At 36.5% G+C, this 27,636-nt stretch overlaps 1 protein-coding gene across 2 annotated transcripts in view; it reads left to right on the top strand.

Annotated features, from left to right (window-relative positions):
• LOC143710893 (L-rhamnose-binding lectin ELEL-1-like) overlaps positions 1-25,161 on the top strand; it is a 52,762-nt gene extending 27,601 nt beyond the window's left edge. Inside the window, exons 1-6 of one of the 2 annotated variants that reach the window (XM_077202113.1) lie at positions 19,408-21,114; positions 21,206-21,229; positions 21,336-21,386; positions 23,197-23,335; positions 23,470-23,579; positions 23,754-25,161. In XM_077202113.1, the coding sequence (XP_077058228.1) occupies positions 21,024-21,114; positions 21,206-21,229; positions 21,336-21,386; positions 23,197-23,335; positions 23,470-23,578 (414 nt within the window). In that variant the 5' untranslated portion in view covers positions 19,408-21,023 and the 3' untranslated portion in view covers position 23,579; positions 23,754-25,161. Of the gene's footprint in view, positions 1-19,407; positions 21,115-21,205; positions 21,230-21,335; positions 21,387-23,196; positions 23,336-23,469; positions 23,580-23,753 lie in introns of those variants that run through there. The other variant, XR_013194682.1, reaches the window with a different exon arrangement.
• The last annotated feature ends 2,475 nt before the right edge of the window (positions 25,162-27,636 follow it).

Raw genomic sequence — 27,636 nt, 5'->3', positions numbered from 1 at the left:
CTCCAACACGTGACGTCTGAATACTATGGGATTTTGGCCAGGCGGCTCATGAGCGTATACACGTTAGTTCAACTCTCAGTTTGCTTAGCGATCGCCAAAAAGAGCACAAATCACACCTCATGCAGTAATGCTGTTGCCACAGGATGGCAGCCTACACAGAACGCTCGTCGGATTCGTGTATAGGGCGTCTAAGTATTTATTATGTCTATGGGCGGGACTTACTGTTTTAATAACCTCAAATGTCATTGGTTACTTCCCCTTTTCCGGAAGTCTTTTGTGATTGGACGCCTGTCCAATGACCCGTAATTCACTTGACTTGATACATGAGACTTAATTTGTTTTATTTATCGTGGTTTATTAATGTGTATGTGATTTAATGCATTGTTAATATAGAATAGATTCTTCCCAGATACTTTATTAAAAGGAAGTCGTACTAGTGATTGCATTGTGTTGTTAAGAGATATTTACAGACTGGCAATTAGCATTGCAAATGTACCCACATTTTTATACATTTTTACCTAATATAAGTGGTTCATTATGTTTTTCTATTAAATGTAAAAGGGGTTCTGGCTTCTGGCTTCCCCCTACTTCCCCCTGAGGAGGACAAGAGGACTGAGGATGAACAGCAGGAGGACTGAGGAGGAACAGCAGGAGGACTGAGGAGGAGGACTGATGAAGAACAGCAGGAGGACGACTGAGGAGAAACAGCAGGAGGACGACTGAGGAGGAACAGCAGGAGGACTGAGGAGGAGGACTGAGGAGGAACAGCAGGAGGACTGAGGAGGAGGACTGAGGAGGAACAGCAGGAGGACAACTGAGGAGCAACAGCAGGAGGACGACTGAGGAGGAACAGCAGGAGGACGGCTGAGGAGGAACAGCAGGAGGACTGAGGAAGAGGACTGAGGAGGAACAGCAGGAGGACGACTGAGGAGGAACAGCAGGAGGACTGAGGAGGAGGACTGAGGAGGAACAGCAGGAGGGCGACTGAGGAGGAACAGCAGGAGGACGACTGAGGAGGAACAGAAGGAGGACAACTGAGGAGGAACAGCAGGAGGACGACTGAGGAGGAACAGCAGGAGGACTGAGGAGGAGGACTGAGGAGGAACAGCAGGAGGACGACTGAGGAGGAACAGCAGTAGGACTGAGGAGCAACAGCAGGAGGACTGAGGAGGAACAGCAGGAGGACTGAGGAGGAGGATTGAGGAGGAACAGCAGGAGGACTAAGGAGGAACAGCAGGAGGACTGAGGAGGAACAGCAGGAGGACTGAGGAGGAACAGCAGGAGGACTGAGGAGGAGGACTGAGGAGGAACAGCAGGAGGACTGAGGAGGAACAGCAGGAGGACTGAGGAGGAGGACTGAGGAGGAACAGCAGGAGGACTGAGGAGGAACAGCAGGAGGACTGAGGAGGAACAGCAGGAGGACTGAGGAGGAGGACTGAGGAGGAACAGCAGGAGGACTGAGGATGAACAGCAGGAGGACTGAGGAGGAACAGGAGGAGGACTGATGAGGAACAGCAGGAATGCTGGGGAGGAACTGGAGGAGGACTGAGGAGGAACGGGAGGAGAACTGTTTTAAAGGTCTCCAACAATAGGTTTACATGCATCAAACGTCAAAAAACACATTCATTTTTCAAAATTAAAGGGATATTTCACCGCTGGAAAGATGAATGTGTATTTAAATTGGGTAATTTATGTAGTAGAAATGTGAAATTATTTTACAAGTTGGTGCCTTCTAGACTGGGAAAAGCCAGAAAATGTATTTTTGGCCCATGTGGATGAAAGACAACAACTCCCGGAGTGCACTTGCTTCGCTGCCCTAAGAGGCCACTCCGAAGCCAGGCCTACCGGTTACAGATGGCAGTATCGGAAGAAATGAAACAACTATAAAGTGAAAAGAGAAGAGGGCCTAGAATGGACCCTTGGGGCACACCGCATAATAGGGGAACCGACGAAGAAGAAAACTTCCCAATGCTCACTGAGAAGGTTCTATCTTTTACGGTAAGTGACCAATCACTGCCAGGCGACACCCTGAATACCCACCACCTTTTTCAACCGATGTAACAACCGAGCATGGGGGAACCACAGCATGTTTAAAACTAGCAGGAACAATTCCATTCGCTAAATAACTAAATAATAGCTTTCACAGTTGGCCTCAAGGTTTTAAACACTTTCTTAAAAATACGAGTTGGGATGACATCAGACACACAGCTGGAACATTTAGCCTTGGAAACAATATCAACTACTGAGCAGAGGTAACTGGATGAAAACAAGTTAGCGAATCAGTTGGTGAACAAATCAAAGGGGGATCATATGTTGCTGGCAGTCTTTGAAAGTCTTGATCTCCAAAACTTTATTATCATGTAATAAACTTTATGTGTGTTCTATAACATCGCTCTGCACAGACGGCAGTGGAGGACAGTGAGAGGATCTTCACTGAGCTCATCCGCTCCATTGAGAGACGTCGCTCTGAGATGACGCAGCTGATCAGAGATCAGGAACAATCTGCAGTGAGTTGAGCTGAAGAACGACTGGAGCGACTGAAGCAGGAGATTGATGATCTGAGGAGGAGAGACGCTGAGCTGAAGAAGCTTTCACACACACACACACACACACACACACACACACACACACACACACACACACACACACACACACACACACACACACACACACACACACACACACACACACACACAGGATCATGTTCATTTCCTCCAGGTAACAGAGATCTTCTCAAACACTGAGGTTTTTAACATGCTTCTGGAATTCCATCAAGTTTGTGTGTTTGTCTTTGTGTCTGTAGAGTATGTCGTCTGTCTCTCTCTCTGGATCTACAGACAGCAACACTGTCAATTCTCATCTGTCTTTTCATGATGTAGTGAAATCTGTCTCTCAACTCAGAGACAAACTTCTGCAGTTTTGCAGTGATGAGATACAAAAGATATCTGGAACAGGTACTTTGGTAGGTTTTACTGACTTGAGCAACAATCGAGCTACTGCAGGTTTTGCATAGTCATGCTAATTTTTTAATATGTCTGAGTAAAATACCTTGCTTGTAAGTCTTTCACACATGTCACCTCTGTCTTTGGAGTGTGAGGACATCAAATTAACCAATTAACATGCATATACACAGCAAAATCCCCAGTGTAAAATCAACAATGCGAGTGTGAATTATATAAACTCTGAGCAGAGTGTTAAACATACCCTGAAGCAATGTTAAAGTTGATGAGATAATTAAGTGAATAATTGAGTGATGATTGAGCATTATTGAAGACATCTTAACAAGCAGAATCACTGAAGGAGAAAACTGGAATGTTTACGTCACCATTATGGTGATCAGTGTTTGCTTTAGTTGGGCTCTTGACCTTCAAATTATTAACTTTAGATTTTGTTTGGCTGCTGTACCTGAGGTATAACAGCCAAATGAACAAATAGAAAATGTGATCTGATGGTGTTGGTTGTGTTTTAACAATCATTATTTGACCTGAATCACTGATCTCAATGAGAGCATAATTTCTAAGTTAAGTTTACCTTATGGATTATAGCAGCACTGTCATTGTAAAGCATACAATTTTTAGCTTTCTCAATGAAATGCAAATGATCAAATCAATAAAAAATAAACTTTTACAAAATATTTTATGTAGGCACACATAGACATCAAGAATTAGTGTATGAATCTCAGCAATGGTGACAAACAGATCACCTCTGAACATAAGCTCATTATTTATACATGCAGCAATGCATGATGGGAGCCATGAATAAGTTTTGATTGGTGGCACCCAGAATGCACTGCAACATGCTTTATAATGGTCACCATTGTTGAGATTCACAAAAAAATTATATTATACAAATATAATTTTTTTTGTATAAGAGAAACGTTTAAGAATGTATTTGGATTACATTGTAAAAGTTAAAAACATTATGCTGTACAAGGACAGTGCTGTATAATTAATAAAGTAAACCTAACTCAGAAACTGGGCTGGAAACATTTAAAATACTTGTAAACGTATAGTCAGAAATTATACGTTTGCTCAGAAATTATTTTTAACATTGAGATCGTCCTCCCTGTAGTGTCCAGCAGTAGAGTAGGAGTGTATTTGGATCATCAACATGTCCTTCTACAGCGTCTCAGACACAATGAGTCTCATCCACAGAGTCCATACCACATTCACTCATCCGCTCTACACCATGATTGGATTAGATAGTAACTCAGCGGTGAAACTGTGTCGTTTGACCAATTAAATCATACATAGATTCTATATATTATTTTGTCATATCCATTACTGAACTTTTAATAATCACACATATATTAAGAGTAAAACTTCTCCTCAGATGAGTATAATAATGGCTGTATTGAGAACTGATCATGAAAAATGTTACATTTGGTCTTTTTTGTTAAACTTCATGAAACTCTTGTTTGTTTGTCAGAAGTAGCTTTAACAATATTTTGACAACAATTTGACAATATTGGGATTTCTCGTTGAGATACTTGTAAAAAAAAAAAAAGATCATACCACATTATAACTGAATTACACAATCTAACTAAACTAACACTAGTAACTAACTACTTGTAAACACTCATGACACCGACATCTAGGACAGTAAGTCTCAAAGCAAACAGAAGTTTCGACAGATGTAGGACTACACAGAGTTCAACCAAGAAGTCACTCCGAGTCTCGCCATTGTCTTAATATGGTCTTTGCCTTAACAATCCATCCCGCGTGTCTTAATATGGTCACAGCAGTGCCGTCTAGTGTAAAGGACAGAAAACACAGTACAGCAAAACACAAGGAAGAATTTCATTAGTTTGCTTAGATATTCAGGTATTATCCAAAAGTCATTCTTCACCAAGTTTCTGTTACTGGGACATTTGTGTATAGTTTTTTTCTGAACTTAAAGACATCTCTAACATCTCGACCAACAGGTTTCTGAAAGCTCACTGCTTCTGCTATATCTTGATCATTAGTATGAATATATTTCAAATTTTAAGATTGTTTTTAGTTCATTATTTCCTCTGAGCTAACCTATTCAAAATAAATAAATAAAACTGCATTCAAAATGTCTGTTTTCTACTGATAGGACTATACATTTATTGGTGGTGGTGATGGCGCAATGGATAAGACACATGCCTTTGGTGTGAGAGACCCGGGTTTGAATCCACTGTGAGACACCATTGTGTCCCTGAGCAAGACACTTAACCCCTAGTTGCTCCAGAGGCGTGCGACCTCTGACATATATAGCAATTGTAAGTCGCTTTGGATAAAAGCGTCAGCTAAATGAATAAATGTAAATGTAATACTGTAGGCCCTAAATGACACACAGATTCGCCTCATTCTAGATCATTCTCAGTTTAGTATTGCCAAGAAAATAGAACATTGTATTTAAAAATAAACACCATGTGTTTTGATTTTGCTTGAATGAAAACCGTATATAAACTGCGTAGTTTCATGTAATGTAGATCAGGTGACTTCACGGAAAGCAGAAAGTGTCCGACTTCACGCCTCTCAATCACGGATCAGGGAATCTTTAAAACGCCCCAAATACTGTCAGGTCGATTGACAGATCGTGTTCTCCTTCAACTAAAGAGCGGTGGTGGTGATTTTCTCGACTACAGGCAAATTCTGAGTCTGATTCACTTGAGTTCACAGAGTATATTTTACTCTTTAATGAGGGTTTTAAGCAATTCACATTTTTGGTGCACAGCAAAATCCCCAGTGTACATATGTACACTCTTGGTGTACATATAGGTCCAACTATAGGGTGTTAAAAATGAACACTGAAGCAGTGTCGAAGTTAATGAGATAATTAAGTGATTAATTAAGTGATGATTGGCCATTAGTGGTGACACCTGATGTTAATAAGCAGAATCATTGAAGGAAAGAGAAACAACAAGAACAGAAAAAAGAGAAACACAAGAAATACTTACTTCGAGCCATTAGACATTATTGTACTTATTATTACCAGTGTATTTCTGTCATACATCTACACACATTCTTATTTATATTGAACAGAAGTTTAGATGGTAATGCTTTATGGAATGTTTCGTTTCATGTCACCATTATGGCGATCAGTGTTTGCTCTAGTTGGGATCTGGACTCTTTGCTTTTTAACATTAGTTTTTCTCTGGCTGCTCCAACTCTGTGTTTATAAAGCACACGTGTTACTGCAAGAGAAACCATGACATGGGCTGTGTTTCCCGAAAGCATCGTAAGCCTAATTTGAGCGTACAGACCTTTTGTTGCAATCGTTACGATCAAGTTAGGCTTAAAATGCTTTTGGGAAACACAGCCCAGGTCATGATGGTTATGTTTAAATTATGAAATTACAATCCTGTTGTGTCCTGATGCACTCAACCAGCATTATAAACTGATTATACAAATGTTCTATTCATTACAGTAGCTAATTCCAGCAGTGCTTTAATAATCTGAAGGTTTTAAAATCCCACACAGATATCAATAATCTACATATGAATCTCAACAATGGTGACAATCACACGAAAGATTCATATTGCGGTGTATGATGGGAGCCACCAATCAAAATGCATCCATGGCTCCCTTCATGCATTGCAGTATGAATAAATTATACAGCTGAATTTGTCCTGAAATTTTCATTGTTTTTCCTGTTTGCATGTTTTTTTTTGCTATTCTTTTGTTATGACTTTAATAGCTTGTTTTGTGATGTTCAGAGTTGATCTGTGTGTCACTAGTTTGTTTATTGTCACCATTGTTGTGATTTATATGCTGATTATTGATGTTTGTGTGTCTAAACATAAGAGCTCCAGTGCACAAAGATTTTTCAAAATTTTTCATATTGCTGTTGGATCTCAAACTGTAGAATCTCTGGGCTACAATCACCAATATTAAAACACAACATCAACAATATAGTCAAACATTTAGACTCTGAATGCCATCAGTGAATCAGGTCACTATGTGATGATAATGTCATCATCACAACATATTGTTAGCAGGTTATCTCACGCAATAACAAATGTGCTTTATAAACACAATGGTGGAGAAGCCAGAGAAAAACTAACAATAAAAAATGAAAAGGTTCAAGAGCCCAACTAAAACAAACACTGACCACCATAATGGTGGCATGAAATTAAAAATTCCATAAAACATTGCCGTCTAAACTTCTTTTGATTCTCAATAACTTTTGTAGATGTATGACAGAAATAAAGTTGCACTGGTAATAATAAGTGCAATAATGTGTAAAGGCTCGAAGTCAGTAGTTCTTGTGTTTCTCTTTTTTTCCTTTCTTGTTGTTTCTCTTTCCTTCAATGCTTCTTCTTATTAACATCAGGTGTCACCACTAATGGCCAATCATCACTTAATTAATCACTTAATTATCTCATTAACTTCAACACTGCTTCAGTGTTCATTTCTAACACCCTGTAGTTGGACCTATATGTACACCAAGAGTGTTAATTTAACACTGGGGATTTTGCTGTGTGCTGTTTACTCATTCTGTGCATGTAATTGCTGAATTCAACAATGAGAAAAAAGCAAATTTATTGAACTATAAAAAAACGAAATTACTCTGAATTCTAAATGTTTCTTTTGTCAGTTTGTCTTCAGTACTAATTAGGTTTGGGCGATATATCGCACGATATTGTTATGCGCATCTCGTCAGTAAAGCCGGTTCCTTGATTAGTAGTAAATCACCTTCACCTGCTTTCAGATGGAGCGGCATTTACTCTACAGCACAAACTCCAGTGTTAAATTAACACTCAAGAGTCTTAAAGTTAATGAGATAATTAAGTGATTAATTTAGTGATGTTTGAGCATTATTGAAGACACCTGATGACAAGCAGAATCATTGAAGGCAAAAATCACAAATTGTAAGCAACCGTTATGGCGATAAGTGTTTGCTTTAGTTGGGCTCTTAACCTTTATACATTCACTTTAAATTTGTTTGTCTGCTGTTATTTTATTATAACATTCAGATGAACAAAGAAAAGTGTGATCTGATAGTGTTGGTTATGTTTCGGCATAATCATGATGTGATCTGAAAATTGAATTTTATTGAGATAGTTTGGTTTAACTTATTGGCCTTTGTGATTTTAGAGTATATGTGAGTATAGGTATGTGTCTTATAATCCAAAATATTTAATAAACATTGTTCTGATCAAAACACTTTCAAATAAATTTATTTAGAAACACAGACATCAATAATCAGCCTGTGAATCTCAAAATGGTGACAATAATAATGCATGTTGCAGTGGCTGCCACCAATCACAACTCATTAATGGCTCCCATCAAGCATTGCGGTATGAATAAATTATGATCTGAATTTTCGATGTAATTTACTTTTCCTAATTGAATATTCTGCTCGTCACCATTGTTGAGATGCATAGACTGAATCTTGAAGTCTGTGTGTGCCTAATAGAAAGATTTTTTTTTAGAAAACAACTTTTAAGAAATCCTTTATATTATAGCTAAAATTCTGGATATTTATGCAGAATCACAGTTATGCTGTAACCAACAACATAAATCAAAAATATAAAGTTCAAATGATGATTGTCATAATATAACCAACACCATCAGATCACTTTTTTTCTTTGTTCATCTGGCAGTTATAACTCAGATACAACAGCCAAACAAAATCTTAAGTTAATAATATAAGGGTTAAGATTCCAACTAAAGCAAACAATGATCGCCATAACGGTGGCTTACAATTTGAGATTTTTTCCTTCAGTGAATCTGCTTGTTAACATCATTTGTCTTCCGAAATGCTCAATCATCACTCAATTAATCACTTAATTATATCATTAACTTCAACACTCTTGAGTGTGGACTCATATCCCAGGAGTGTTAATTTAACACTGGAGTTTTTGCTGTGTACAAAGAGCCGTAGTTAACTGACAAGCTGAGCCATGTCGCATTAAATATCGCTGGCGATACGTCCGCGATATTAATGCGATAAGGGTCAGCTTGTCAGTTAACTACGGCTCTTTGTAGTAAATGCCGCTCCATCTGAAAGCAGGTGAAGGCGATTTACTACTAATCAAGGAACCGGCTTTACTAACGACATGCGCATAACAATATCGTGTGATATATTGCCCAGCCCTTCTTCCCAGTGTGTTACTGTAAAAACCATGCACTAAATTAAATCTCGAGTTAATTAATTTTTGCTTTGCCTTGCCTTGCCTAATATTTATAATGTGCTAATAATATGAGCATAGTACTAATATGAACTTGTTTCATTTGAGCAAACTAAAAAAATATATTGTATATAAAAAAAATGTCACTGGATCAGCAACTACACAGTCACTGCCTGTTAAATAAAGCAGCGTGCAGCATATTCTCAATGTTTTGTGATCATCTTCTGGACTGAAGCACAGGCTCTACTCTTCGGCAAACAATGGGGACCCACAAAAACTCAACAGAAACCGTGCCATGCAGTGGAAAAGTGCCAAAGCGTGCCGTACCGAACCGAGCCGTATCGTGCAGTGGAAAAGCGCCATTAAAAACCCTGCTGCTGTGATTTCTGTCATTAATTGGGGCTTTTCCACTGCATGGTACGGTACGGCTCGGTTCTGCAAGGCACGCTTTGGCACTTCTCCAATGCATGGCTTGGTTCGGTACGGCTCGCTTTGGCTCGCTTTAAATGGTACCTGGTCTGTTGAGGTTCCAAGCATGCCGTACCAATACTAAAATGTGACGTGAAAACACTGCAGATCACTGATTGGTCAGACAGAATTGTCACTACCAGCGTCATTTAAAATAGCCAGTAGACAGCCAACGCTGTAGCACCTGTTTTTAAAGTAAGTTACTTGCTTGAAAAAAGAAGATGAAAACCCCTGAAAACTGATCAGGGTCAGTGGACGAGGTGCAGCTCCTGTTGTGGGATTGCAAATAACTTTTCTGTTGTGGGATTGCAAATAACATTTTGGAAACATTACCAAAGACCAGATAACTCTGAATGACATTCTAATAATGTTACTGGAAATAAAACAGATCGGATATTTTAAAGTTTGAGTTTTAAACACACTGTAGGACAAATAACTGCTGCAATGAATGCTGCATGCATGTCATATGATTGCGGCATGTGTCAAATGATTCATATGCTGACTCTTAATGCAGTTATGTCTAAAAAATAATTATTCCACAGTGTAGGCTATTTAAAAATCCAAATTCAGAATGTCTGGGGCCGTATTCACAAAACATATTGTAATGTCTTTTTCTTAATAGGCTGTTGCGTATTACAACTTCGCTACACACCACTACAACTTTGATCAAAATATGTAGTTTTATTAACAGAGGGAACTACAAGGACAGGCTAAACACAACCTGGAAAGCCGTACGACTACAGAGAAAACTATTTGAATTCACTCACTTCATTGATTACAAACCCCAGAATCAATCACTTCAAACTCATTTTAAGGGGTCGTGGACATCACATGTTCCCCAGATAGCAACATTATCTCGGCCCACATCTGGCACTTGTGGAATGATGATCTGGTAAATGCAGTGTGGAATGATGGCCCTTGGGTGGCTCACTCCTGTTTGCCATATCTGGGCCACAAGCAGGCCATAGTAATGCCACATGTCAGCCAATAACATGTTTTGGCCTTGGGCTTGTGAACTCACATGCGCTCTAATATAAACGGTGATGACTTGGTTTTCTGGAACGGGTACTCTTTTTCCGCCAGTACGAACTACACCAGTCTCTGAATAACCGTTCTGAATCAACTTCACCACACGACGAGCAGTTTTGAGAGCCAACTGCTTCCTTTCACCTTCAGTCTTTTCCTCTTTTCTGTTGATGATGGCCTCAATACGTTGTAAACGATGATAGGGTCACTGGCAACTGCTGGGTCGCTCGACACTATTGGCACTTGTAAATCATTTGTCTTGGTGCGGTCACTGCCTAGTCTGAAACTGACTTGAATCCAGCCAATATATGGAAAGGGTGTGTTATTAAAAGCAAAGACTGTCAGTGTCTCATCCCCCAACAACTCTGAGATAGGCTTAACAATGGTGTGGGGGAGGTGGTTCAGTCGCCAGAGGTCATTCACAATGCTGGACTGTGCTCCCGTGTCCCACAGGGCTCTAACTGGGCAATTATCCATGCCGCAGTCAACTATACATCGACTACCCACAAGGCTTATCAACTGTGGCTGGTGTTGAGGTGGTATGTAGTTAATCACACTTACAGCCGATGAGGTGCCAGCTGTTGTTGGTAGCATGACTGGGCTGGTTGGTGGCTACTTGTTTCGGGGCAATCGGCTTCGTACTACTGCTGGCCCCCTCAGTAGTCCATGCCCTTTCCTGACGTGGTTCTGTCCCCACGAGAGAAGTGGCCCTCCTGCCCACATTTAAAACAGTGCAAACAGTTCTCACCCGTTCCCTCCTCCTTGCACTTCTTGCAGCCTCTCACTCCCTGCTTCAGTCCACGAGGGCCGGGACTTGCCTCCATTACAGCCCAAAACTTCTGCTGCATTTCCTTGCAAAGATCTTCCATCATCTGCTGCTCATTTTTGCTGTCAGGCTTAGTCTCATTCCGCTTTACTGTTTTAATTGACACTGACTTGAAGCTCCTGTACTTTGGGGGTTTTACCAGCAGTGGATATTTTCCATTTATCTTGTCTCTCACTTTCAAATTTTTTCTGCCCCACTTTTTGTATCAGTTCCTCAACCATTATGCTGAGGTGGGGTAGAATTTGGAACATCACAGAATCACTCAACAGTCCAGGTTCAATCGAACGATTGGAACTTGCGCTGAATGACAGCTCTGCCCTACTGTTCATATGTGTCTTCATTCGCTGCTTTCCATAACAGTTTCTTTTTCTGCTCGATCGCACAGAATACAAGGTTCAGGGCAGTCTCTTTGGGCTCTTGGGAGATGCTAAGAAGCTGGTGGTAAAGCTCTGTGGAACTATCTACTCTATAGTGGCCCTTTAGGATGATGAGGAGTGCACTGAAGTTCAGCCCAACAGCCCTGATTACAGCCTCAACCATTTCTGTCTGTGTGTGCCCCTTTTCTGGCGGACTAAACTGAGATATGATAATTTATCCCTCTGACCACTCTCTCCAGTTGACCAATTTCGAGCCGACGTCACAGTTATGTCACAGCGCTAGCTGGTTGCAAAACAAAGAGAAAACTGGAGGTGGCTAATACAAACCAGCACAGATTTGGGTTCATAAGGAATTTAAATAACAATTATTAAATGTCATTCTGTTGTGTTGTTGGGTGCAAGAATCAATGAAAAGTGAGTATGCTGTATCTGGAATTTTTTTTTCTAGAACAAAATTCACATTAAAATTGCACCATAATGTCACTCTTTACATTGTCGTCTTCTTGGTGCTGGCTAGGCAGAACTGCGGATCATACCACACAAATCTTGTACATGACCATTCAGCACATACACTCTCAGAAAATAAAGTACATAATTGTACCTTTAGGGGTACAATGGCTTGTCACTGGGGCTGTACCCTCAAGGGTACAATATTGTACCCTTGGTATAGGGTACATATTTATACCCTTGTGATTTGTACCTTAAGAGACCAGTCTTGTACCTGTGGTGACAATTTTGTACCTTTATTTAACAGTACAAAAATGGACCCTTCAAAAATGGCAAAGAATTGTCTTTGACAGGGTACAATTGTTGACTATAATGATATATATATATATATATATATATATATATATATATATATATATATATATATATTACACACACGCTGAACTAAAATCAGAAATTATAAAATTCTTTTTATTTTCACATTTTCCAACATTTCATTTTAAACTCTATGTCTAACTGTGACATACAAATTATCATCATCTGAGTAAGATTCATTTGCCTGAAAGTCCATTTCATCTCCTTTCATCTCGACGTCGGTTACTTCTATGGCTGCTTCTGATATTTTCTGAAGGACCTCCTCGGTTGAAAGCCCTGGAAGAACCATGAGTAACCTTGCCATGACTTCTTCTCAACCGATGGCCAAAAGAAGTAAAGACCGAAAACTGGACGTTCTTTTAAATTGAGATTCAAGCAGCCAATCAGGGCTGGCTCTACATACAGTCTCAGAAAATAAAGTACATAATTGTACCTTTAGGGGTACAATGCCTTGTCACTGGGGCTGTACCCTCAAGGGTACAATATTGTACCTTAACCTTTAAAATAAACGGTACATATATGTACCTTTTAATGCTTTTTGACCCTCAAAAAGGTACATTTATGTACCTTGAGATCCAACCGCAAAAACTCAAGTGTTAATTGAACTCTCCTGGGAGTTTATATGACTCCAGACTCAAGAGTGTTAAAGTGTTAAAATATGAGTGTTCAATTAACACTCAAGAGTGTTAAAGTTAATGATCTAATTAAGTGATTCATTGAGGGATGATCTACCATTATTGAAGACACCTGATGTTACCATCAGAATCACTGAAGGAGAAAATATAATTTTTTAAGACACCGTTATGGTGATCAGTGTGTGCTTTAGTTGGGTTCTTGACCCTCAAATCATTAATTTTAGATTTTGTTTGGCTGTTGTATCTGAGCTATAACTGCCAGAGGAACAAAGAGAAAAGGTGATCAAGTCGTGTTGATTATGTTTTGACAATCATAATTTACTTGAATCATTAAACTCATTTGGAATCTAATCTCAGATTTAAATGTATATTGTTGATTTTAGCAGCCTGTGATTCTACAGCAAATGATTTCCAGCATTTTCAATATAAACCAAAATATTTTTTGAAAGTTGTTCTGATCAAAAGACTTTTTTAAAAATTATTTTATGTAGACACACTGACATCAATAATCAGCCTGTGAATTTCAACAATGGTGACAATAATAAAGCATGTTGCAGGGCATTCTGGGTGCTACCAATCAAAACTCATTCATGGCTCCCATCATGCATTGCGGTATGAATAAATTATGATCCGAATTGTTTTACTAATGTCCTTTCCCTAATGGAATATTCTGTTTGTCACCATTGTTGAGATTCATACACTGATTCTTGATGTCTGTGTGTGCCTAAAAGAAAGATTTGTTTTATCAGACAAACTTTTAAGAAATCCTTACGATTACAAATTTCTGGATTTTAGTCTGTAGAATCACAGGCTGCTGTATTCAACAATATACATTTAAGTCAACAATTAGACTTTAAATGAGTTCAGGTTAAATTATGATTATGTCAAAACATAACCAACACCACTTGCTCAACTTTTCTCTTTGTTCATCTGGCAGTTTTAACTCAGATACAACAGAGAAACATAATCTAATATTAACAGTTTAAGGGTCAAGAGCCCAACTAAAGCAAACACTGATCACCATAACGGTGTCTTAATTTTTTTTTATTTTCTCCTTCAGTGATTCTGTTTGTTAACATCAGGTGTCTTCAATAATGGTCAATCATCACTCTTTGAATCACTTAATGAGCTCATTAACTTTAACAGTCTTGATTGTTAATTTAACATTCATATTTTAACACTTTAACACTCTTGAGTTTGGAGCCAAATAGACTCCCAGGAGAGTTCATTTAACACTGGAGTTTTGACTGTGTTATAATGATTTAATCTCAGTAAATTGACTTACAAAACTTTTATTTCCTTTATTTCAAGGCTACTTAAATATAGTGATAAGTTAAAATCTACCTTAACCTGTTAACCGTTTCCAGAGCGTCGGCGCACTGAAGCGGTTTTTTTTTATTTAGTTCAAATTTACTATCAGATTTAATGTTATACCTTGACAAACTATACATCATTAAAAAGATATAATACTCAAGATTCAGTATTTGACCACTATTGTATTCTGAGAAACTTATAGTGACAGTTATGTCTTAATTTGTGTCAGGAGTTATGAAATGAAAAAATGAGTCGATACCTTTAATATGAATTATGAGCGTCAGCTGGTCCATTCATAAAAAACACTCCGTGCTGTCGTCATGACAGCGATTCACAAAACAACGTCCCTCAGGGCTTTAGCTCAAAAATGTGCAGACTTGGAGAAATATTGATATATTCTCATAGATTCACATCATATTTCTATAGACAGGAATAATATTTGTTGAATTTATACCCAAATGCGTCGATGTAATCATTATGATCGCTTCTTACTGAGATGTGCTGTGTTTTCAATTCATACCAATAGCCTGAGGGCGCTATATGCACAATAACAGTCCATATATGGATCACGAAGAAGACCCAGTCATGTGACATTCCAGGACGTCACTGATACAGAAAGTAGCTGACAGAGATCGCTGTAACATGCAGATAAAGATGTTTTGAAGACAATAAACATGATTGCAATGATATTTGAGTTACCTGTGTTCTTCAAGCCATGCCAGGTATTTCATAATAATAGATTATATTTATAATGCAATGCTAATCGATATAGATTTCATCATCGTGCAGAACACTATAAATAATACATTTTCTGTCGGATTTTTTTTTATATGAAGCCAAATCAGATCACAGAAGATTATTTAAAACACTCGACTTGCGTTATAAAGTAAGTTTGGAGCACAAACATGGTTTTAATCTCATAAATGGTCGTGTATTGATGGTGTGCTAAGCTAACATGCTAGCTAGCCCAGGTGCACCTGCCACCAGCAGTTATTGATTTATGATTTTTTTTCTAAATAGGAATGCTTACTGAAATGTTTCAGTGCATTTGATACCAGTTTCAAATATTTAGTGAGAACTTTGATAAAAGAAATTAGGGTTTGAAACCCTATGAATAGCCTGTGAATAGCCAGTCGTTAGTAGCTATAATGCAGACAAAAGAAATGCATATTTAGAGCCATAACCAGTCTGGAGAGGTGTAAATGTGTGCAAGGAGAGACTGACTCTGAATGGGGCTCGTTTGCACCACAAAATAATAGAGACAATAGACTGATTAGATGACTCAGAAGATGACTAAACATCAGTTTGCATTTTAGAGTCTAATCAAAATAAAGTAATTTGAAATGATCTTGAAAAACATTTAACTAAATACAGAGTTTTAGACTTATCATTTTCAGATTTTAAATATAAAATGGTCACACATATGGCTTTAGCTGCAGTGCATTTCTAGATTCCTCCAGGGCCAACTTCAATTTTATTTTTATGAAGATGTTTCATAAAAGTAAATTTCTAATAACTTTACAAAACTTTGAAGCTATTTAAACATTTTTTTTCATTATGACAATAATTATTTCTACATTTACAATAAACTACTAGGTGTCAGCTTTCAAATGAGATCATACTTGTGCTTTTAGTGCAAAGGGTTCATGAACTGTATCTGTTTAAGTTTGGGTATGCCATTTCTGGGGATTTTTCAAAAGTGGCCTTGAAGGTTAACAGGTTAAATGATTAAGGTATCCTTAAAACCTTAAAAAAAACTAAATAATTTTTACAAAAAAAATTTACTTGGCAGAGGCTGTCTTTTGATATTGTACCTTAACCTTTAAAAGAAACGGTATATATATATGTACCTTTTAATGCTTGGGGACATATATGTACCTTTTTGACCCTCAAAAAGGTACATATATGTACCTTGGGGGACAGAAATGGACTCCTACTGTACCCCTATTTCTGACAGTGTAGTTATAGGCATCTAAAGATTTATATGCCCTCAGTTTCTCTTTACCCTCGGTTTCTTTATCAAGTAGGTGTGGAAGTCAGGCCACTCAAACGGAGGAAGCTTTAACGTTAATCCTGTCAGCTCACCCATCCATTGACTGAGCGTGTAAGTGTCAGCCAATCTGGTTCCGTCTGTTTAAATTAACTTTTGCAAATAACAATTGCAGTCCTGGACAGTGAGTGACCTTGCACATTAAGATAAAATCAGATTTTCTCCAGTCATTGTTAAAAAACAAACTAACAAAACTTGCAAACTAACAGTGACTACAGCAACTAATAGTGAAGCAGCCAGAGCGATCGTTCTGCATCCATCTAAGCTCCGCCCACAAAAAACGTCACCATCTTTAAAAGGGTCTATTTGCCCACAGATTTGAAATGCCATTCGCATCGTTACCTCAGGCATTTGGCGAGTTGGCTCTAACCGGCTCTTGGAGCTTCTCTGATGGGTATACTTCCTCTGGTTGACTACACCCTTTACTTTGTCTTTCAATGAATGTTAATAAATCAGCACAGTACTGTTCACCTTCATTGCCATCTAGTTTCTCTTCAAACTCATGCAATTGACACTTGGCCATTCTGATGAGCGCCCTCCGTGTCCTGCTGCGAGACTGTCCACTGTCCAGACCATCACATACCTGCAGACATCCACGAGAGACTCTTCACTTAGCAGCCACAGAGCTGCACTCACTTGATCACGCATAATCTGACTGGCGTCCATCTTGTTGAAGGTTTGACTTGTGGGAAGGAGGGGGTTAATGGTACTGGTCACTCTGTCGCCTCCTCCTGGCTGGCTCGCCAAAATATGTTACACTTTTAAAAGTTACTTGTTTTCTTTTGAGTTGTTAACATCTCAACTCGTTTGCCATTTTACTTACGACACTCTTAATCACAGTCAGATTAAAAATGTCTGAATGTCTCAGGCACGAATTACAGCTCTAGAAAAAAAACAATACTGTTGGGCAATACTTGTGTAAAGATTGTTGTCAACTTACCTGTTTAAAAGACCCAGGTCAAAAAAGGAGTGATTTTCTTTCCATGTACACAGCACTTCATCATGTACTGAATGCTACTTCTATTCTGGTAGTCAGCTACTGATGAGCAGTCTAATGCTTAATTGCTGATGAACCTGAGTTTAACCAAAATTATTTTACTCAGAACACAGTGCAAGTCAGTAATACAAATACATTTAAAACAGTAATAAAATAAGGGGGTGCATTTTATCCATCCCTTTTGAAATCCTCAGTGCTACATAAATATTTAATGATCGGGCGGCTCCAACCTTTTTGAAAAAAAGCCGAGCATCTTCTGCAGAAGACAACTCCAGATTTTTGCTCACACTTATATACCATGCATCCTTTTCAAAAGATGGTAACACACCCTATAGATATTTTTAGGTGTGACATACTAGAATATAATTTTCTGCTGCAAGCAACACTCCAGGCCTTTCTTAATGCTTCAAAAAGCCAAACCAAATTCACAGACAGGGGAAATAATAGTGTACAAACATATAGCTAAATTACTTATTTCCCAGGCTAATTTACTTCTTTTCTAAATAAGAATCTTCTACAAGTTCTATTTTTTTTAATCTTGGGTAACGTTTCAAAACGTTTCATCCATCTACAAAACGTTTCATCCATCTAAGCTCCGCCCACAAAAAACGTCACCATCTTTAAAAGGGTCTATTTGTCGACAGATTTGAAACGCCATTCGCAGCGTTACCTCAGGCATTTGGCGAGTTGGCTCTAACCGGCTCTTGGAGCTTCTCTGATGGGTATACTTCATCTAGTTGACTACACCCTTTACTTTGTCTTTCAATGAATGTTAATAAATCAGCACAGTACTTTTCACCTTCATTGCCATCTAGTTTCTCTTCAAACTCATGCAATTGACACTTGGCCATCCTGATGAGCGCCCTCCGTGTCCTGCTGCGAGACTGTCCACTGTCCAGACCATCACATACCTGCAGACATCCAGGAGAGACTCTTCCCTTAGCAGCCACAGAGCTGCACTCACTTGATCACGCATGATCTGACTGGCGTCCATCTTGTTGAAGGTTTGACTTGTGGGAAGGAGGGGGTTAATGGTACTGGTCACTCTGTCGCCTCCTCCTGGCTGGCTCGCCAAAATATGTTACACTTTTAAAAGTTACTTGTTTTCTTTTGAATTGTTAACATCGCAACTCGTTTGCCATTTTACTTACGACACTCTTAATCACAGTCAGATTAAAAATTTCTTAATGTCTCAGGCACGAATTACAGCTCTAGAAAAAAAACAATACTGTTGGGCAATACTTGTGTAAAGATTGTTGTCAACTTACCTGTTCAAAAGACCCAGGTCAAAAAAGGAGTGATTTTCTTTCCATGTACACAGCACTTCGTCATGTACTGAATGCTACTTCTATTCTGGTAGTCAGCTACTGATGAGCAGTGTAATGCTTAATTGCTGATGAACCTGAGTTTAACCAAAATTATTTTACTCACAGTGCAATCCAGTAATACAAATACATTTAAAACAGTAATAAAATAAGGGGTGCGTTTTATCCATCCCTTTTGAAATCCTCAGTGCTACATAAATATTTAATGATCGGGGTGGCTCCGACCTTTTTGAAAAAAAGCAGAGCATCTTCTGCAGAAGACAACTCCAGATTTTTGCTCACACTTATTTACCATGCATCCTTTTCAAAAGATGGTAACACACCCTATAGATATTTTTAGGTGTGACATACTAGAATATAATTTTCTGCTGCAAGCAACACTCCAGGCCTTTCTTTAGGCTTCAAAAAGCCAAACCAAATTTACAGACAAGGGAAATAATAGTATACAAACATATAGCTAAATTACTTATTTCCTAAGCTAATTTACTTCTTTTCTAAATAAGAATCTTCTACAAGTTCTATTTTTTTGATCTTGGGTAACATTCCAGAAACATCATGGGGACAAAAGACATCACTTGTTTATCCCATGGAGAAAGTTTTTCAGTGACCGAGTTCTGGACTTGTGACAAAACTAATAATCAATGAATCTCTTATTTACATTGTATTTGCACTGTTAGTTATGTTCAAAGCACCCCCCATTGGAGAAGTCGCTGAGCTCAAGTCGCCGAGCTCAAGTCAAAAGTCAACCCCCCCCCCCACCCCCCGTTGGAGAATCAAAAGTCCGTATGATACCAAACATGTATATTTACTTTTTTGTACATCCTTAACATTGCATAGGTTTGTAGTGAGTATTAGGTGAGGAGGAGAAGGGGGAGATGGAGCTGCATGTGTGCTGTGTCTCGGATGTTTCTGTTACATATGCAAAAGAGAGTTCAAGTGTTAATACTCAGGAGAGTCTTTGTTTTCTCGAGGGGTCGCTCAGAAATTCTGGGACCTGCCTTACAACATATTACAATATGTTTTGTGAATACGGCCCGAGACATTCTGAATTTGGATTTTTAAATAGCCTACACTGTGGAATAATAAAAAAAAATCTTTAGACATAACTGCATTAAGAATCAGCATATGAATCATATGACTCGCTTCATGCCGCAAAGCATGCTGGGAGCCACCACAGCATTAAACTCATGGCTCCCATGCATTCATTGCAGCAGTTATTTTTCCTATACAGTGTGTTTAAAACTCAAACTGTAAAATATCCGATCTGTTTTATTTCCATTAACATTATTAGAATGTCATTCAGAGTTACCTGGTCTTTGGTAATGTTTCCAAAATGTTATTTGCAATCCCACAACAGAAACGTTATTTGCAATCCCACAACAGGAACAACTTTTCCGGAAATTTTCAGGACTCTCAATTGGGTCATGAAGGTGACTGAACGTGATCAAAACAAAGCAGTAAAGTAGGTTGCAATAGAATCATAAAAAATTGCTAGTGCAATCAGCCAAGTTAACGATCAACAAAAGATGAATCGGCTATTTGTCACCATTTCCTCATGTAGTTATTTTTTTATTTCTACAATTGGATTTATAAAGCTTGACTTTAAGGTTTTTATCTATAATGGTGTTGTGATGAAATTCAGCGCTTGCCGCAATATTGCCACAATAATATTGTCACAAATCCATGCAGCCGTTAACAGAAAAATAAGTTTTGTTTTTTATAATTTATTTTATTTTATTTTAATTTATTTTTTTATTTTTTTATTTTACCAGGAAGGTCCCATTGAGATACAATATATCTTCTACCAGGGAGTCCTGGTCAAGATAGGCAGCACAAACAAAAATACAAAGTAATATGACACAACATAACTACAAAACAAGAGTACCCATATCTGAGAAGCAATATTAATCCTAATCAACTGTTAAAATATTTACACCGTTCTATGAAAACAGACTTTAAAAGTCTCCAAGACTTTAATAATATTGCTTGTTTTGAAATTTCTAAGATTGTAAACTCCCATTTCCACATTGGTTACCAATAGTAAACAGATGATAATGAGTCTGTGTTTGTTATAAAAACCATGAACACATATGCCTCCTTTAGAGAATTCCAGAGTTTCCCTTTGATTCACACCTTCAACATGCTGGTGCAAAAGCTAAGCTGGATCATTTGTAAGTAATGATTTAAAATAAGCTGAACTGGCATGATTTTAACTCTTCAATTCAGTGGTTTAGCTTGTTTCTGTTTGACTTTGATTCTCAGTGCTGCTGTTTCTGTGTCAACATGGTAAGAATGCCAATTGACTAATGTATCATTTAGTTTAAACTTTATTATAAACTTTATTAAACTAGAATTTTTTATTTCAATTGATTTTACTGTATAATCTCTGCAGGAATAGAAGCAGCAGTGATATGTGAAGGAGGGATTGGCATCCTCAGCTGTGGTGAGTTACTCAGTATTTTATTTTATTTTTAAGTAATATTTTTGGCCTTTTGTGTCCCAATAGGATAGCACTCAAAAAAATTATATATTGGCTTTAATTAACTTTTTTATGTCAACAGGATCCATAAATTAACTTTTTTATGTCAACAGGTTCCATAAATTAACTTTTTATGTCAACAGGATGCACATAACTGGGTTACGTTAAACAAACATAATTTGTTCATGTAACCTCACTCAAATAAATGATATGTTGGCTTTAATTAACTTTTTTATGTAATCAGGTTTTGATTTGTTGGCTTAAATTAACTTTTTTATGTCAACAGGTTCTGATATGTTGGCTTAAATTAACTTTTTTATGTCAACAGGATGCACATAACTGGGTTACGTTAAACAAATGGAATTAAGTCATTTTAAGCGACCCAATTAAACTCTGAGCTGAGTGTTGAATGAACACTGAAGCAGTGTTAAAGTTAATGAGATAATTAAGTGAATAATTGAGTGATGATTGAGCATTATTGAAGACTTCTGATGTTGACAAGCAGAATCACTGAAGGAGAAAACCTGATTTCAAAGTCACCATTATGGAGATCAGTATGTGTTTTAGTTGGGCTCTTGACCCTCACATCATTATCTTTACATTTTATCTGGCTGCTGTACATGAGTTATAACAGCCAGATGATCAATTAGAAAATGTGTTCTGATGATGTTGGTTGTGTTTTATCATAATCATTATATCACAATCATTTGACCTGATATAGGATATCTGATTCTATAACTCATATAGAACCCAATTTCTAAGTTAAGTTTACCTTATGGATTATAGCAGCACTATCATTGTAGAGCATACCATTTTTAGCCTTTTTCAATGAAATTCAAATGATCAAATCAATAAAAAATAAACAAAAAGAAACTTAAAAAAAGAGTTTATGTAGGCACACACAGACATCAAGAATCAGTCTGTGAATCTCAACAATGGTGAAAATTATAAAGCATGTTGCAGTGCATTCTGGGTGCCACCAATCAAAACTCATTCATGGCTCCCATCATGCATTGCTGCATGAATAGATAATGAGCTTATATTCAGAGGTGATCTGTTTGTCACCATTGCTGAGATTCATACGCTAAATATTGATGTCTGTGTGTGCCTGCATACAAATGTTTTGTTATTATTATTATTGATTTGATCATTTGGATTTCATTGAAAAGGCTGAAAATGGTATGATTGTATTGCTATAATCGACAAGGGAAACTTAACTCAGAATTTGGGTTCTATTAAGTTCAGGTAAAATGATCGTGAAATAATGATTATGTTAAAACCCAATAAAACCCATCAGAACACATTTTCTAATTGATCATCTGGCTGTTTTAACTCATGTACAGCAGCCAAAACAAAATCTGAAGTTAATGTGGGGGTCAACAGCCCAACTAAAACACACACTGATCTCCATAGTGGTGACCTAAAATTACGGGTTTCTCCTTCAGTGATTCTGCTTGTTAACATCAGGTGTCTTCAATAATGCTCAATCATCATTCAATTATTCACTTAATTATCTCATTAACTTTAACACTGCTTCATTGTTCATTTAACACTCTGCTCAGAGTTTAATTGGGTCGCTTAAAATTACTTAAAATTTTTGTTTAACGTAATGTTTGTTTAACGTAACGCAGTTATGTGCATCCTGTTTACATAAAAAAAAGTTAATTAAAGCCAACATATCATTTTTTTTGTGTGTGTATGACATGAATGGGGGAGAATTCTGAACATGTGTGTGCTTAAATCTTACAATTTGCTTTCTTTTTATGTGTGTCAGAATACACCTCTGGAACAATAAATATTATTAAAGCCACCTATGGACGGGCTGATCGTGTAACATGTGCTTTCTGGATACCATATTATCATACCGCAAACACGCGCTGCAGAAGAACAGTCACTAATACAGTTTCTTATCGGTAAGATTTACAGATAACAGTAAAATGTGTTAATGTTCACGATTTCATTTTATATATTTTACAAGAACAATAAAAATATATTTCTAATGTCTATGAAGTTTTTCTTAAGTACATATTTTCTGTCTATGAATCAGGTGCCATGGAAGAAAGTCGTGTTATCTTCCTGCATACAACACAATTTTCGGCGATCCTTGTGTTGGAACTGTTAAATACCTGGACTTGAGTTATACATGTCGGCCATGAAGTAAGCCAATTGTTTTATATGTACAATTTTCCTAAATACATTTTGATTTAATATTAATTAATAGTAATTAATAGTTGAATTGAATTAATGATCAAAAATTATTTAGCTGTAGATAAGCTATGCTCACGATAATAAATAATAATCTTTGTTGCTGCTGTTTTTTTTCCTCATAAGGTGCATTGCGAAGACATCTTGTCAACTGCTTCAAACTCTGATCCATGACAGTGTGTCAATAAGTATCTGAAAGTGACGTTGTACAGCTGTATATAATTTTGTTTGTGCTGCTGTTTTTTTATGTTTTGTGTGTAATAAATGGAAATGGTCCCTATGATAGATGTTAGATGCCACTATATAATATTATTTTTGGTCTATCCATTCGCTCCTCAGTGAGACAAAACAATACAATACATTGAGATATGGAGTTCAGAAAAAAAATAAAAATTCATAACGAACCTCTTTTTACAACTTCCACATTTATTTTGGAAAGCTTTAATGATCATCTGTCAATGTGAATAATGGGAAGCAAAATGTCTCAAGTAAAATGTCCAGATGCTTGACTTGACAAACACACCTTGATCCTAAAATGCTTTATTTTTGTAGATGAATGTCATTTTCTTTTGAGGTGAATTTTATCTCATAAATCCATCACTATTATTTTTTATAGGCTATTGTTTTATTGGTTTACAAAGGGTACAGCAATATTAATAAATGTAAACATTCTTTTTGTTTACTACTATATACTACTATATAATGGGTAGACATCAGTCAATCAGACATTATATCTACATAAATGTATTTAAAAATAATGTTTAAATTAATATAATGTTTATCATATTAATGGAAAACAATCATGTTATCTGGTGAGAAAACAACTCAAATTCTTGTAGAAAAATCTACAAAAGGCAATAGTTGTCTATTCAGTTTTTTATTTCCTTTAAATCAATTTTGTAAACATTTGTATTGTAAAAATCATCAAAAATAAATAATGTGTAAATAATGTTGTAAAACTTAAGTACACTAAAAACAATTCTATCTGACTTCAGTTTTATTGACAGCCACACATATACCTTGAAGATCATGTTAAAAAAATAACAATAGTTACAATAGCATATCAAAATAGTTTTTGATTGCTTCCACTCATATTAACTGATCATGCAGTTGGCAGCTTGCCATTACTAATCACTCTAAAGTGTAGACTATTTAATCATGTGATATTTTATGTAATTAGATGTGATAATTAAATTCAGCTTGCTTTCTGATTGGATATTGTTTCTTTTAACCTGATAATCTTTTGTTTGTCCTCGGGGTTCCCCCACACATCAGGATTTATCAAGGCCTCCTTCCTTTCCCTTTACCTCTGTACTGATAAAACGTTGTCGGGATAATTCACGTTATAATCTAATTCACGTGGCAATGATAAATAATGATTTGTTATACATTTTTAACCCTCTGATTATCTTCATTTGTGTCTACAATCTTTGAGGTCTTAAGGGACCCAAGACAAAAACATTTAATTTTTGTAACAGAATAATATTTTTGTTACAAATGTAATTTTACTCTGTTTATTAAAGTTTTTACTCAACATTTGTGCAGTTTTTGGAGGATTTTTGATATCTATTAAATTTCTATAAATAAATATTTATTTAAATAGGCTTTTTTACAAAAAAAACGTACGTTTTTTCAGTGCTGTTAAGACCAAAATATTTCTACTATATATTTTACGGTAAAGTACTGGCAACCACAGCTGCCAGTTTTCTACTGTAATATTTAGATCCCTGCCATAAAACCTAAAACATTACTACCATATTTTTACGGTAAATCGCTTTAAACCAGCTTGCAGTTTTTTACCCGTAAACTTTAGTTCAATGCCGTAAAACATACATATTTCTACCGTTTTTTTTTTTTTTACGGTAAAGGACTGTCAACCAAAGCTAGCAGTGTTCTACTGTAAATTTAAGTTCAATGGTGTAAAACATAATAATTGCTACCGTAATTTTTACGGTAAGTTATGGTAAATTCAATGGTAAGGTTTTTTTTACAGTGTACTTCCAAAATCCGTACATTTAACAGTATTTTACTGTAAAACTACATGAAATGTCCCGTGAGAGCTATTACAGTTTTTCACGGTATATAATAAGGGTACATACTGTTAAGCAATTAACATGTCTTTCCGTTGCTTTTTTACAATATTTTACCGTTCGAATTACCGACATTTTTTACAGTGTACAATACATTGAAATGAATAGAAAAAAAACTTCCATATTTATTTTAGAAAGCTTTAATGATCATGCGTCAATGTGAATAATGGGAAGCAAAATGTCCAGATGCTTGACTGAGCTTGAAATTAATGTCAAATGCAAAAACATCTTGATCCTAAAATGCTTTATTTTTGTAAATGAATGTCATTTTCTTTTGAGGTGATTTTTATCTCTTAAATCCATACTATTATTATTATTATTATTATTATTATTATTTATTTGTACTGGAATATACAAAGAGTGCAGCGATATTTATAAATGTATACATTTCTTTTTTCCTTTTTTTTACAACTATAAGGGTAGACACAGAAATGAACAGTCAATGAGACACTATTATATCTACATAAATGAATAAAAAAAATTAATACATTTGTCATGTAAAAATCACTAAAAAAATAATGTGTAAAGAATGTCGCAAAACTTTACACTATAAAACAATTCTATCTGACTTCAGTTTAATTGACAGCCACACACATACATGACAGGTTTGCAAAGGCTAGTTCTTGATTCCATAAACTGATCATGCAGTTTGCAGCTTCTCATTATGAATCAGTCTAAAGTGAGGACTATTTAATCATGTGATATGCATGCAAATAGATGTGATAATTGAACTCATAAAAACATAACAAATGTGCTTCACAAACACAGAGTTGGAACAGTCAGAGAAAAATGTATATTAAAAAGTGACAGATCCAACACATTTATTTCTATCATATACTCTAAATTATGATTGAATTTTACAAGATTAAACTTTTCCAGCACAAACAATAACTATGTGGGGAAAATAATCAGCTTTAAATCAGCCAAATGCAATTTCATTTTTTTTAAATTAGTACACTGTAAAACCTAACAGTAATATGTACTAAATTAAATTGAGTTCACTGCACTCAAATAATACAGAAACTTGAAGTGGCTTGAATGACTGAAACAGAACTCAAACTGAATGAGTTATAGAACATTTCTAGATCCCAGAATGATAATTGAATAATAATTGTATTGTTAAGTTAATTAATCATCAATTAAGTGATGATTGGTCATTAGTGATGAACACCTGCTGTTAACAAGCAGAATCACTAAAGGAAAGAGAAACACAAGAAATACAAGGTTTAAGGTCCCCATGATGGAGATCAGCGTTTGCTTTAGTTGGGCTCTTGACCCTTGACGACTGAGCGCAAGTTTTTCTTAGGCTGCTGTAATTGAGTGTTTATGAAACATTTGTTATGACACAAGTCAAGGAAAAGTATGATGATGACAATCACTGATCTCATTCAGAGTCTAATCTCTGATTATATTATTAGCTGTATTTGAAAATAAATTCTACAACATAAGAACTAGCAAAGTTATGACTATCAGATAGTATGAAGGATTTTACAGAAAATGGAATTCATTGTCAAAACTAACACAGATATCATGAATCAGCATATGAATCTCAACAATGGTGATCAATAAAAAACGATTCATTCTGCAAATCACGCTGGGTACTACCATAATACAAACCTTATCCATGGCTCCCAGCATGCATTGCAGTATGAATCGTTTTTTAATGGTCACCATTGTTGAGATTCATATACTGATTCTTGACGTCTGTGTAAGTCAGCATGATACCATAGAGGTTTTTAAAATCTGATTGAAAGGGTCTTACAGCAGAATCACAGTTCTTTTAAAATGAATAATACAAGTTATATATTACCTGTTTAATCAGAGATTAATCTCTAGTAAAGATCAGAGAATCAAGACACCAAGTGATGATTCATCATTCCATAAATCATCATCAAAACAAAATTTTCTTTTGGCTTTTG

This window comes from Siphateles boraxobius, unplaced genomic scaffold (assembly GCF_051911475.1).
Source record: "Siphateles boraxobius isolate OS27281-9 unplaced genomic scaffold, OSU_SipBor_1 49, whole genome shotgun sequence".
In the NCBI taxonomy this organism is placed as follows: domain Eukaryota; kingdom Metazoa; phylum Chordata; class Actinopteri; order Cypriniformes; family Leuciscidae; genus Siphateles; species Siphateles boraxobius.
This window is presented reverse-complemented; position numbering and strand designations above follow the sequence as displayed.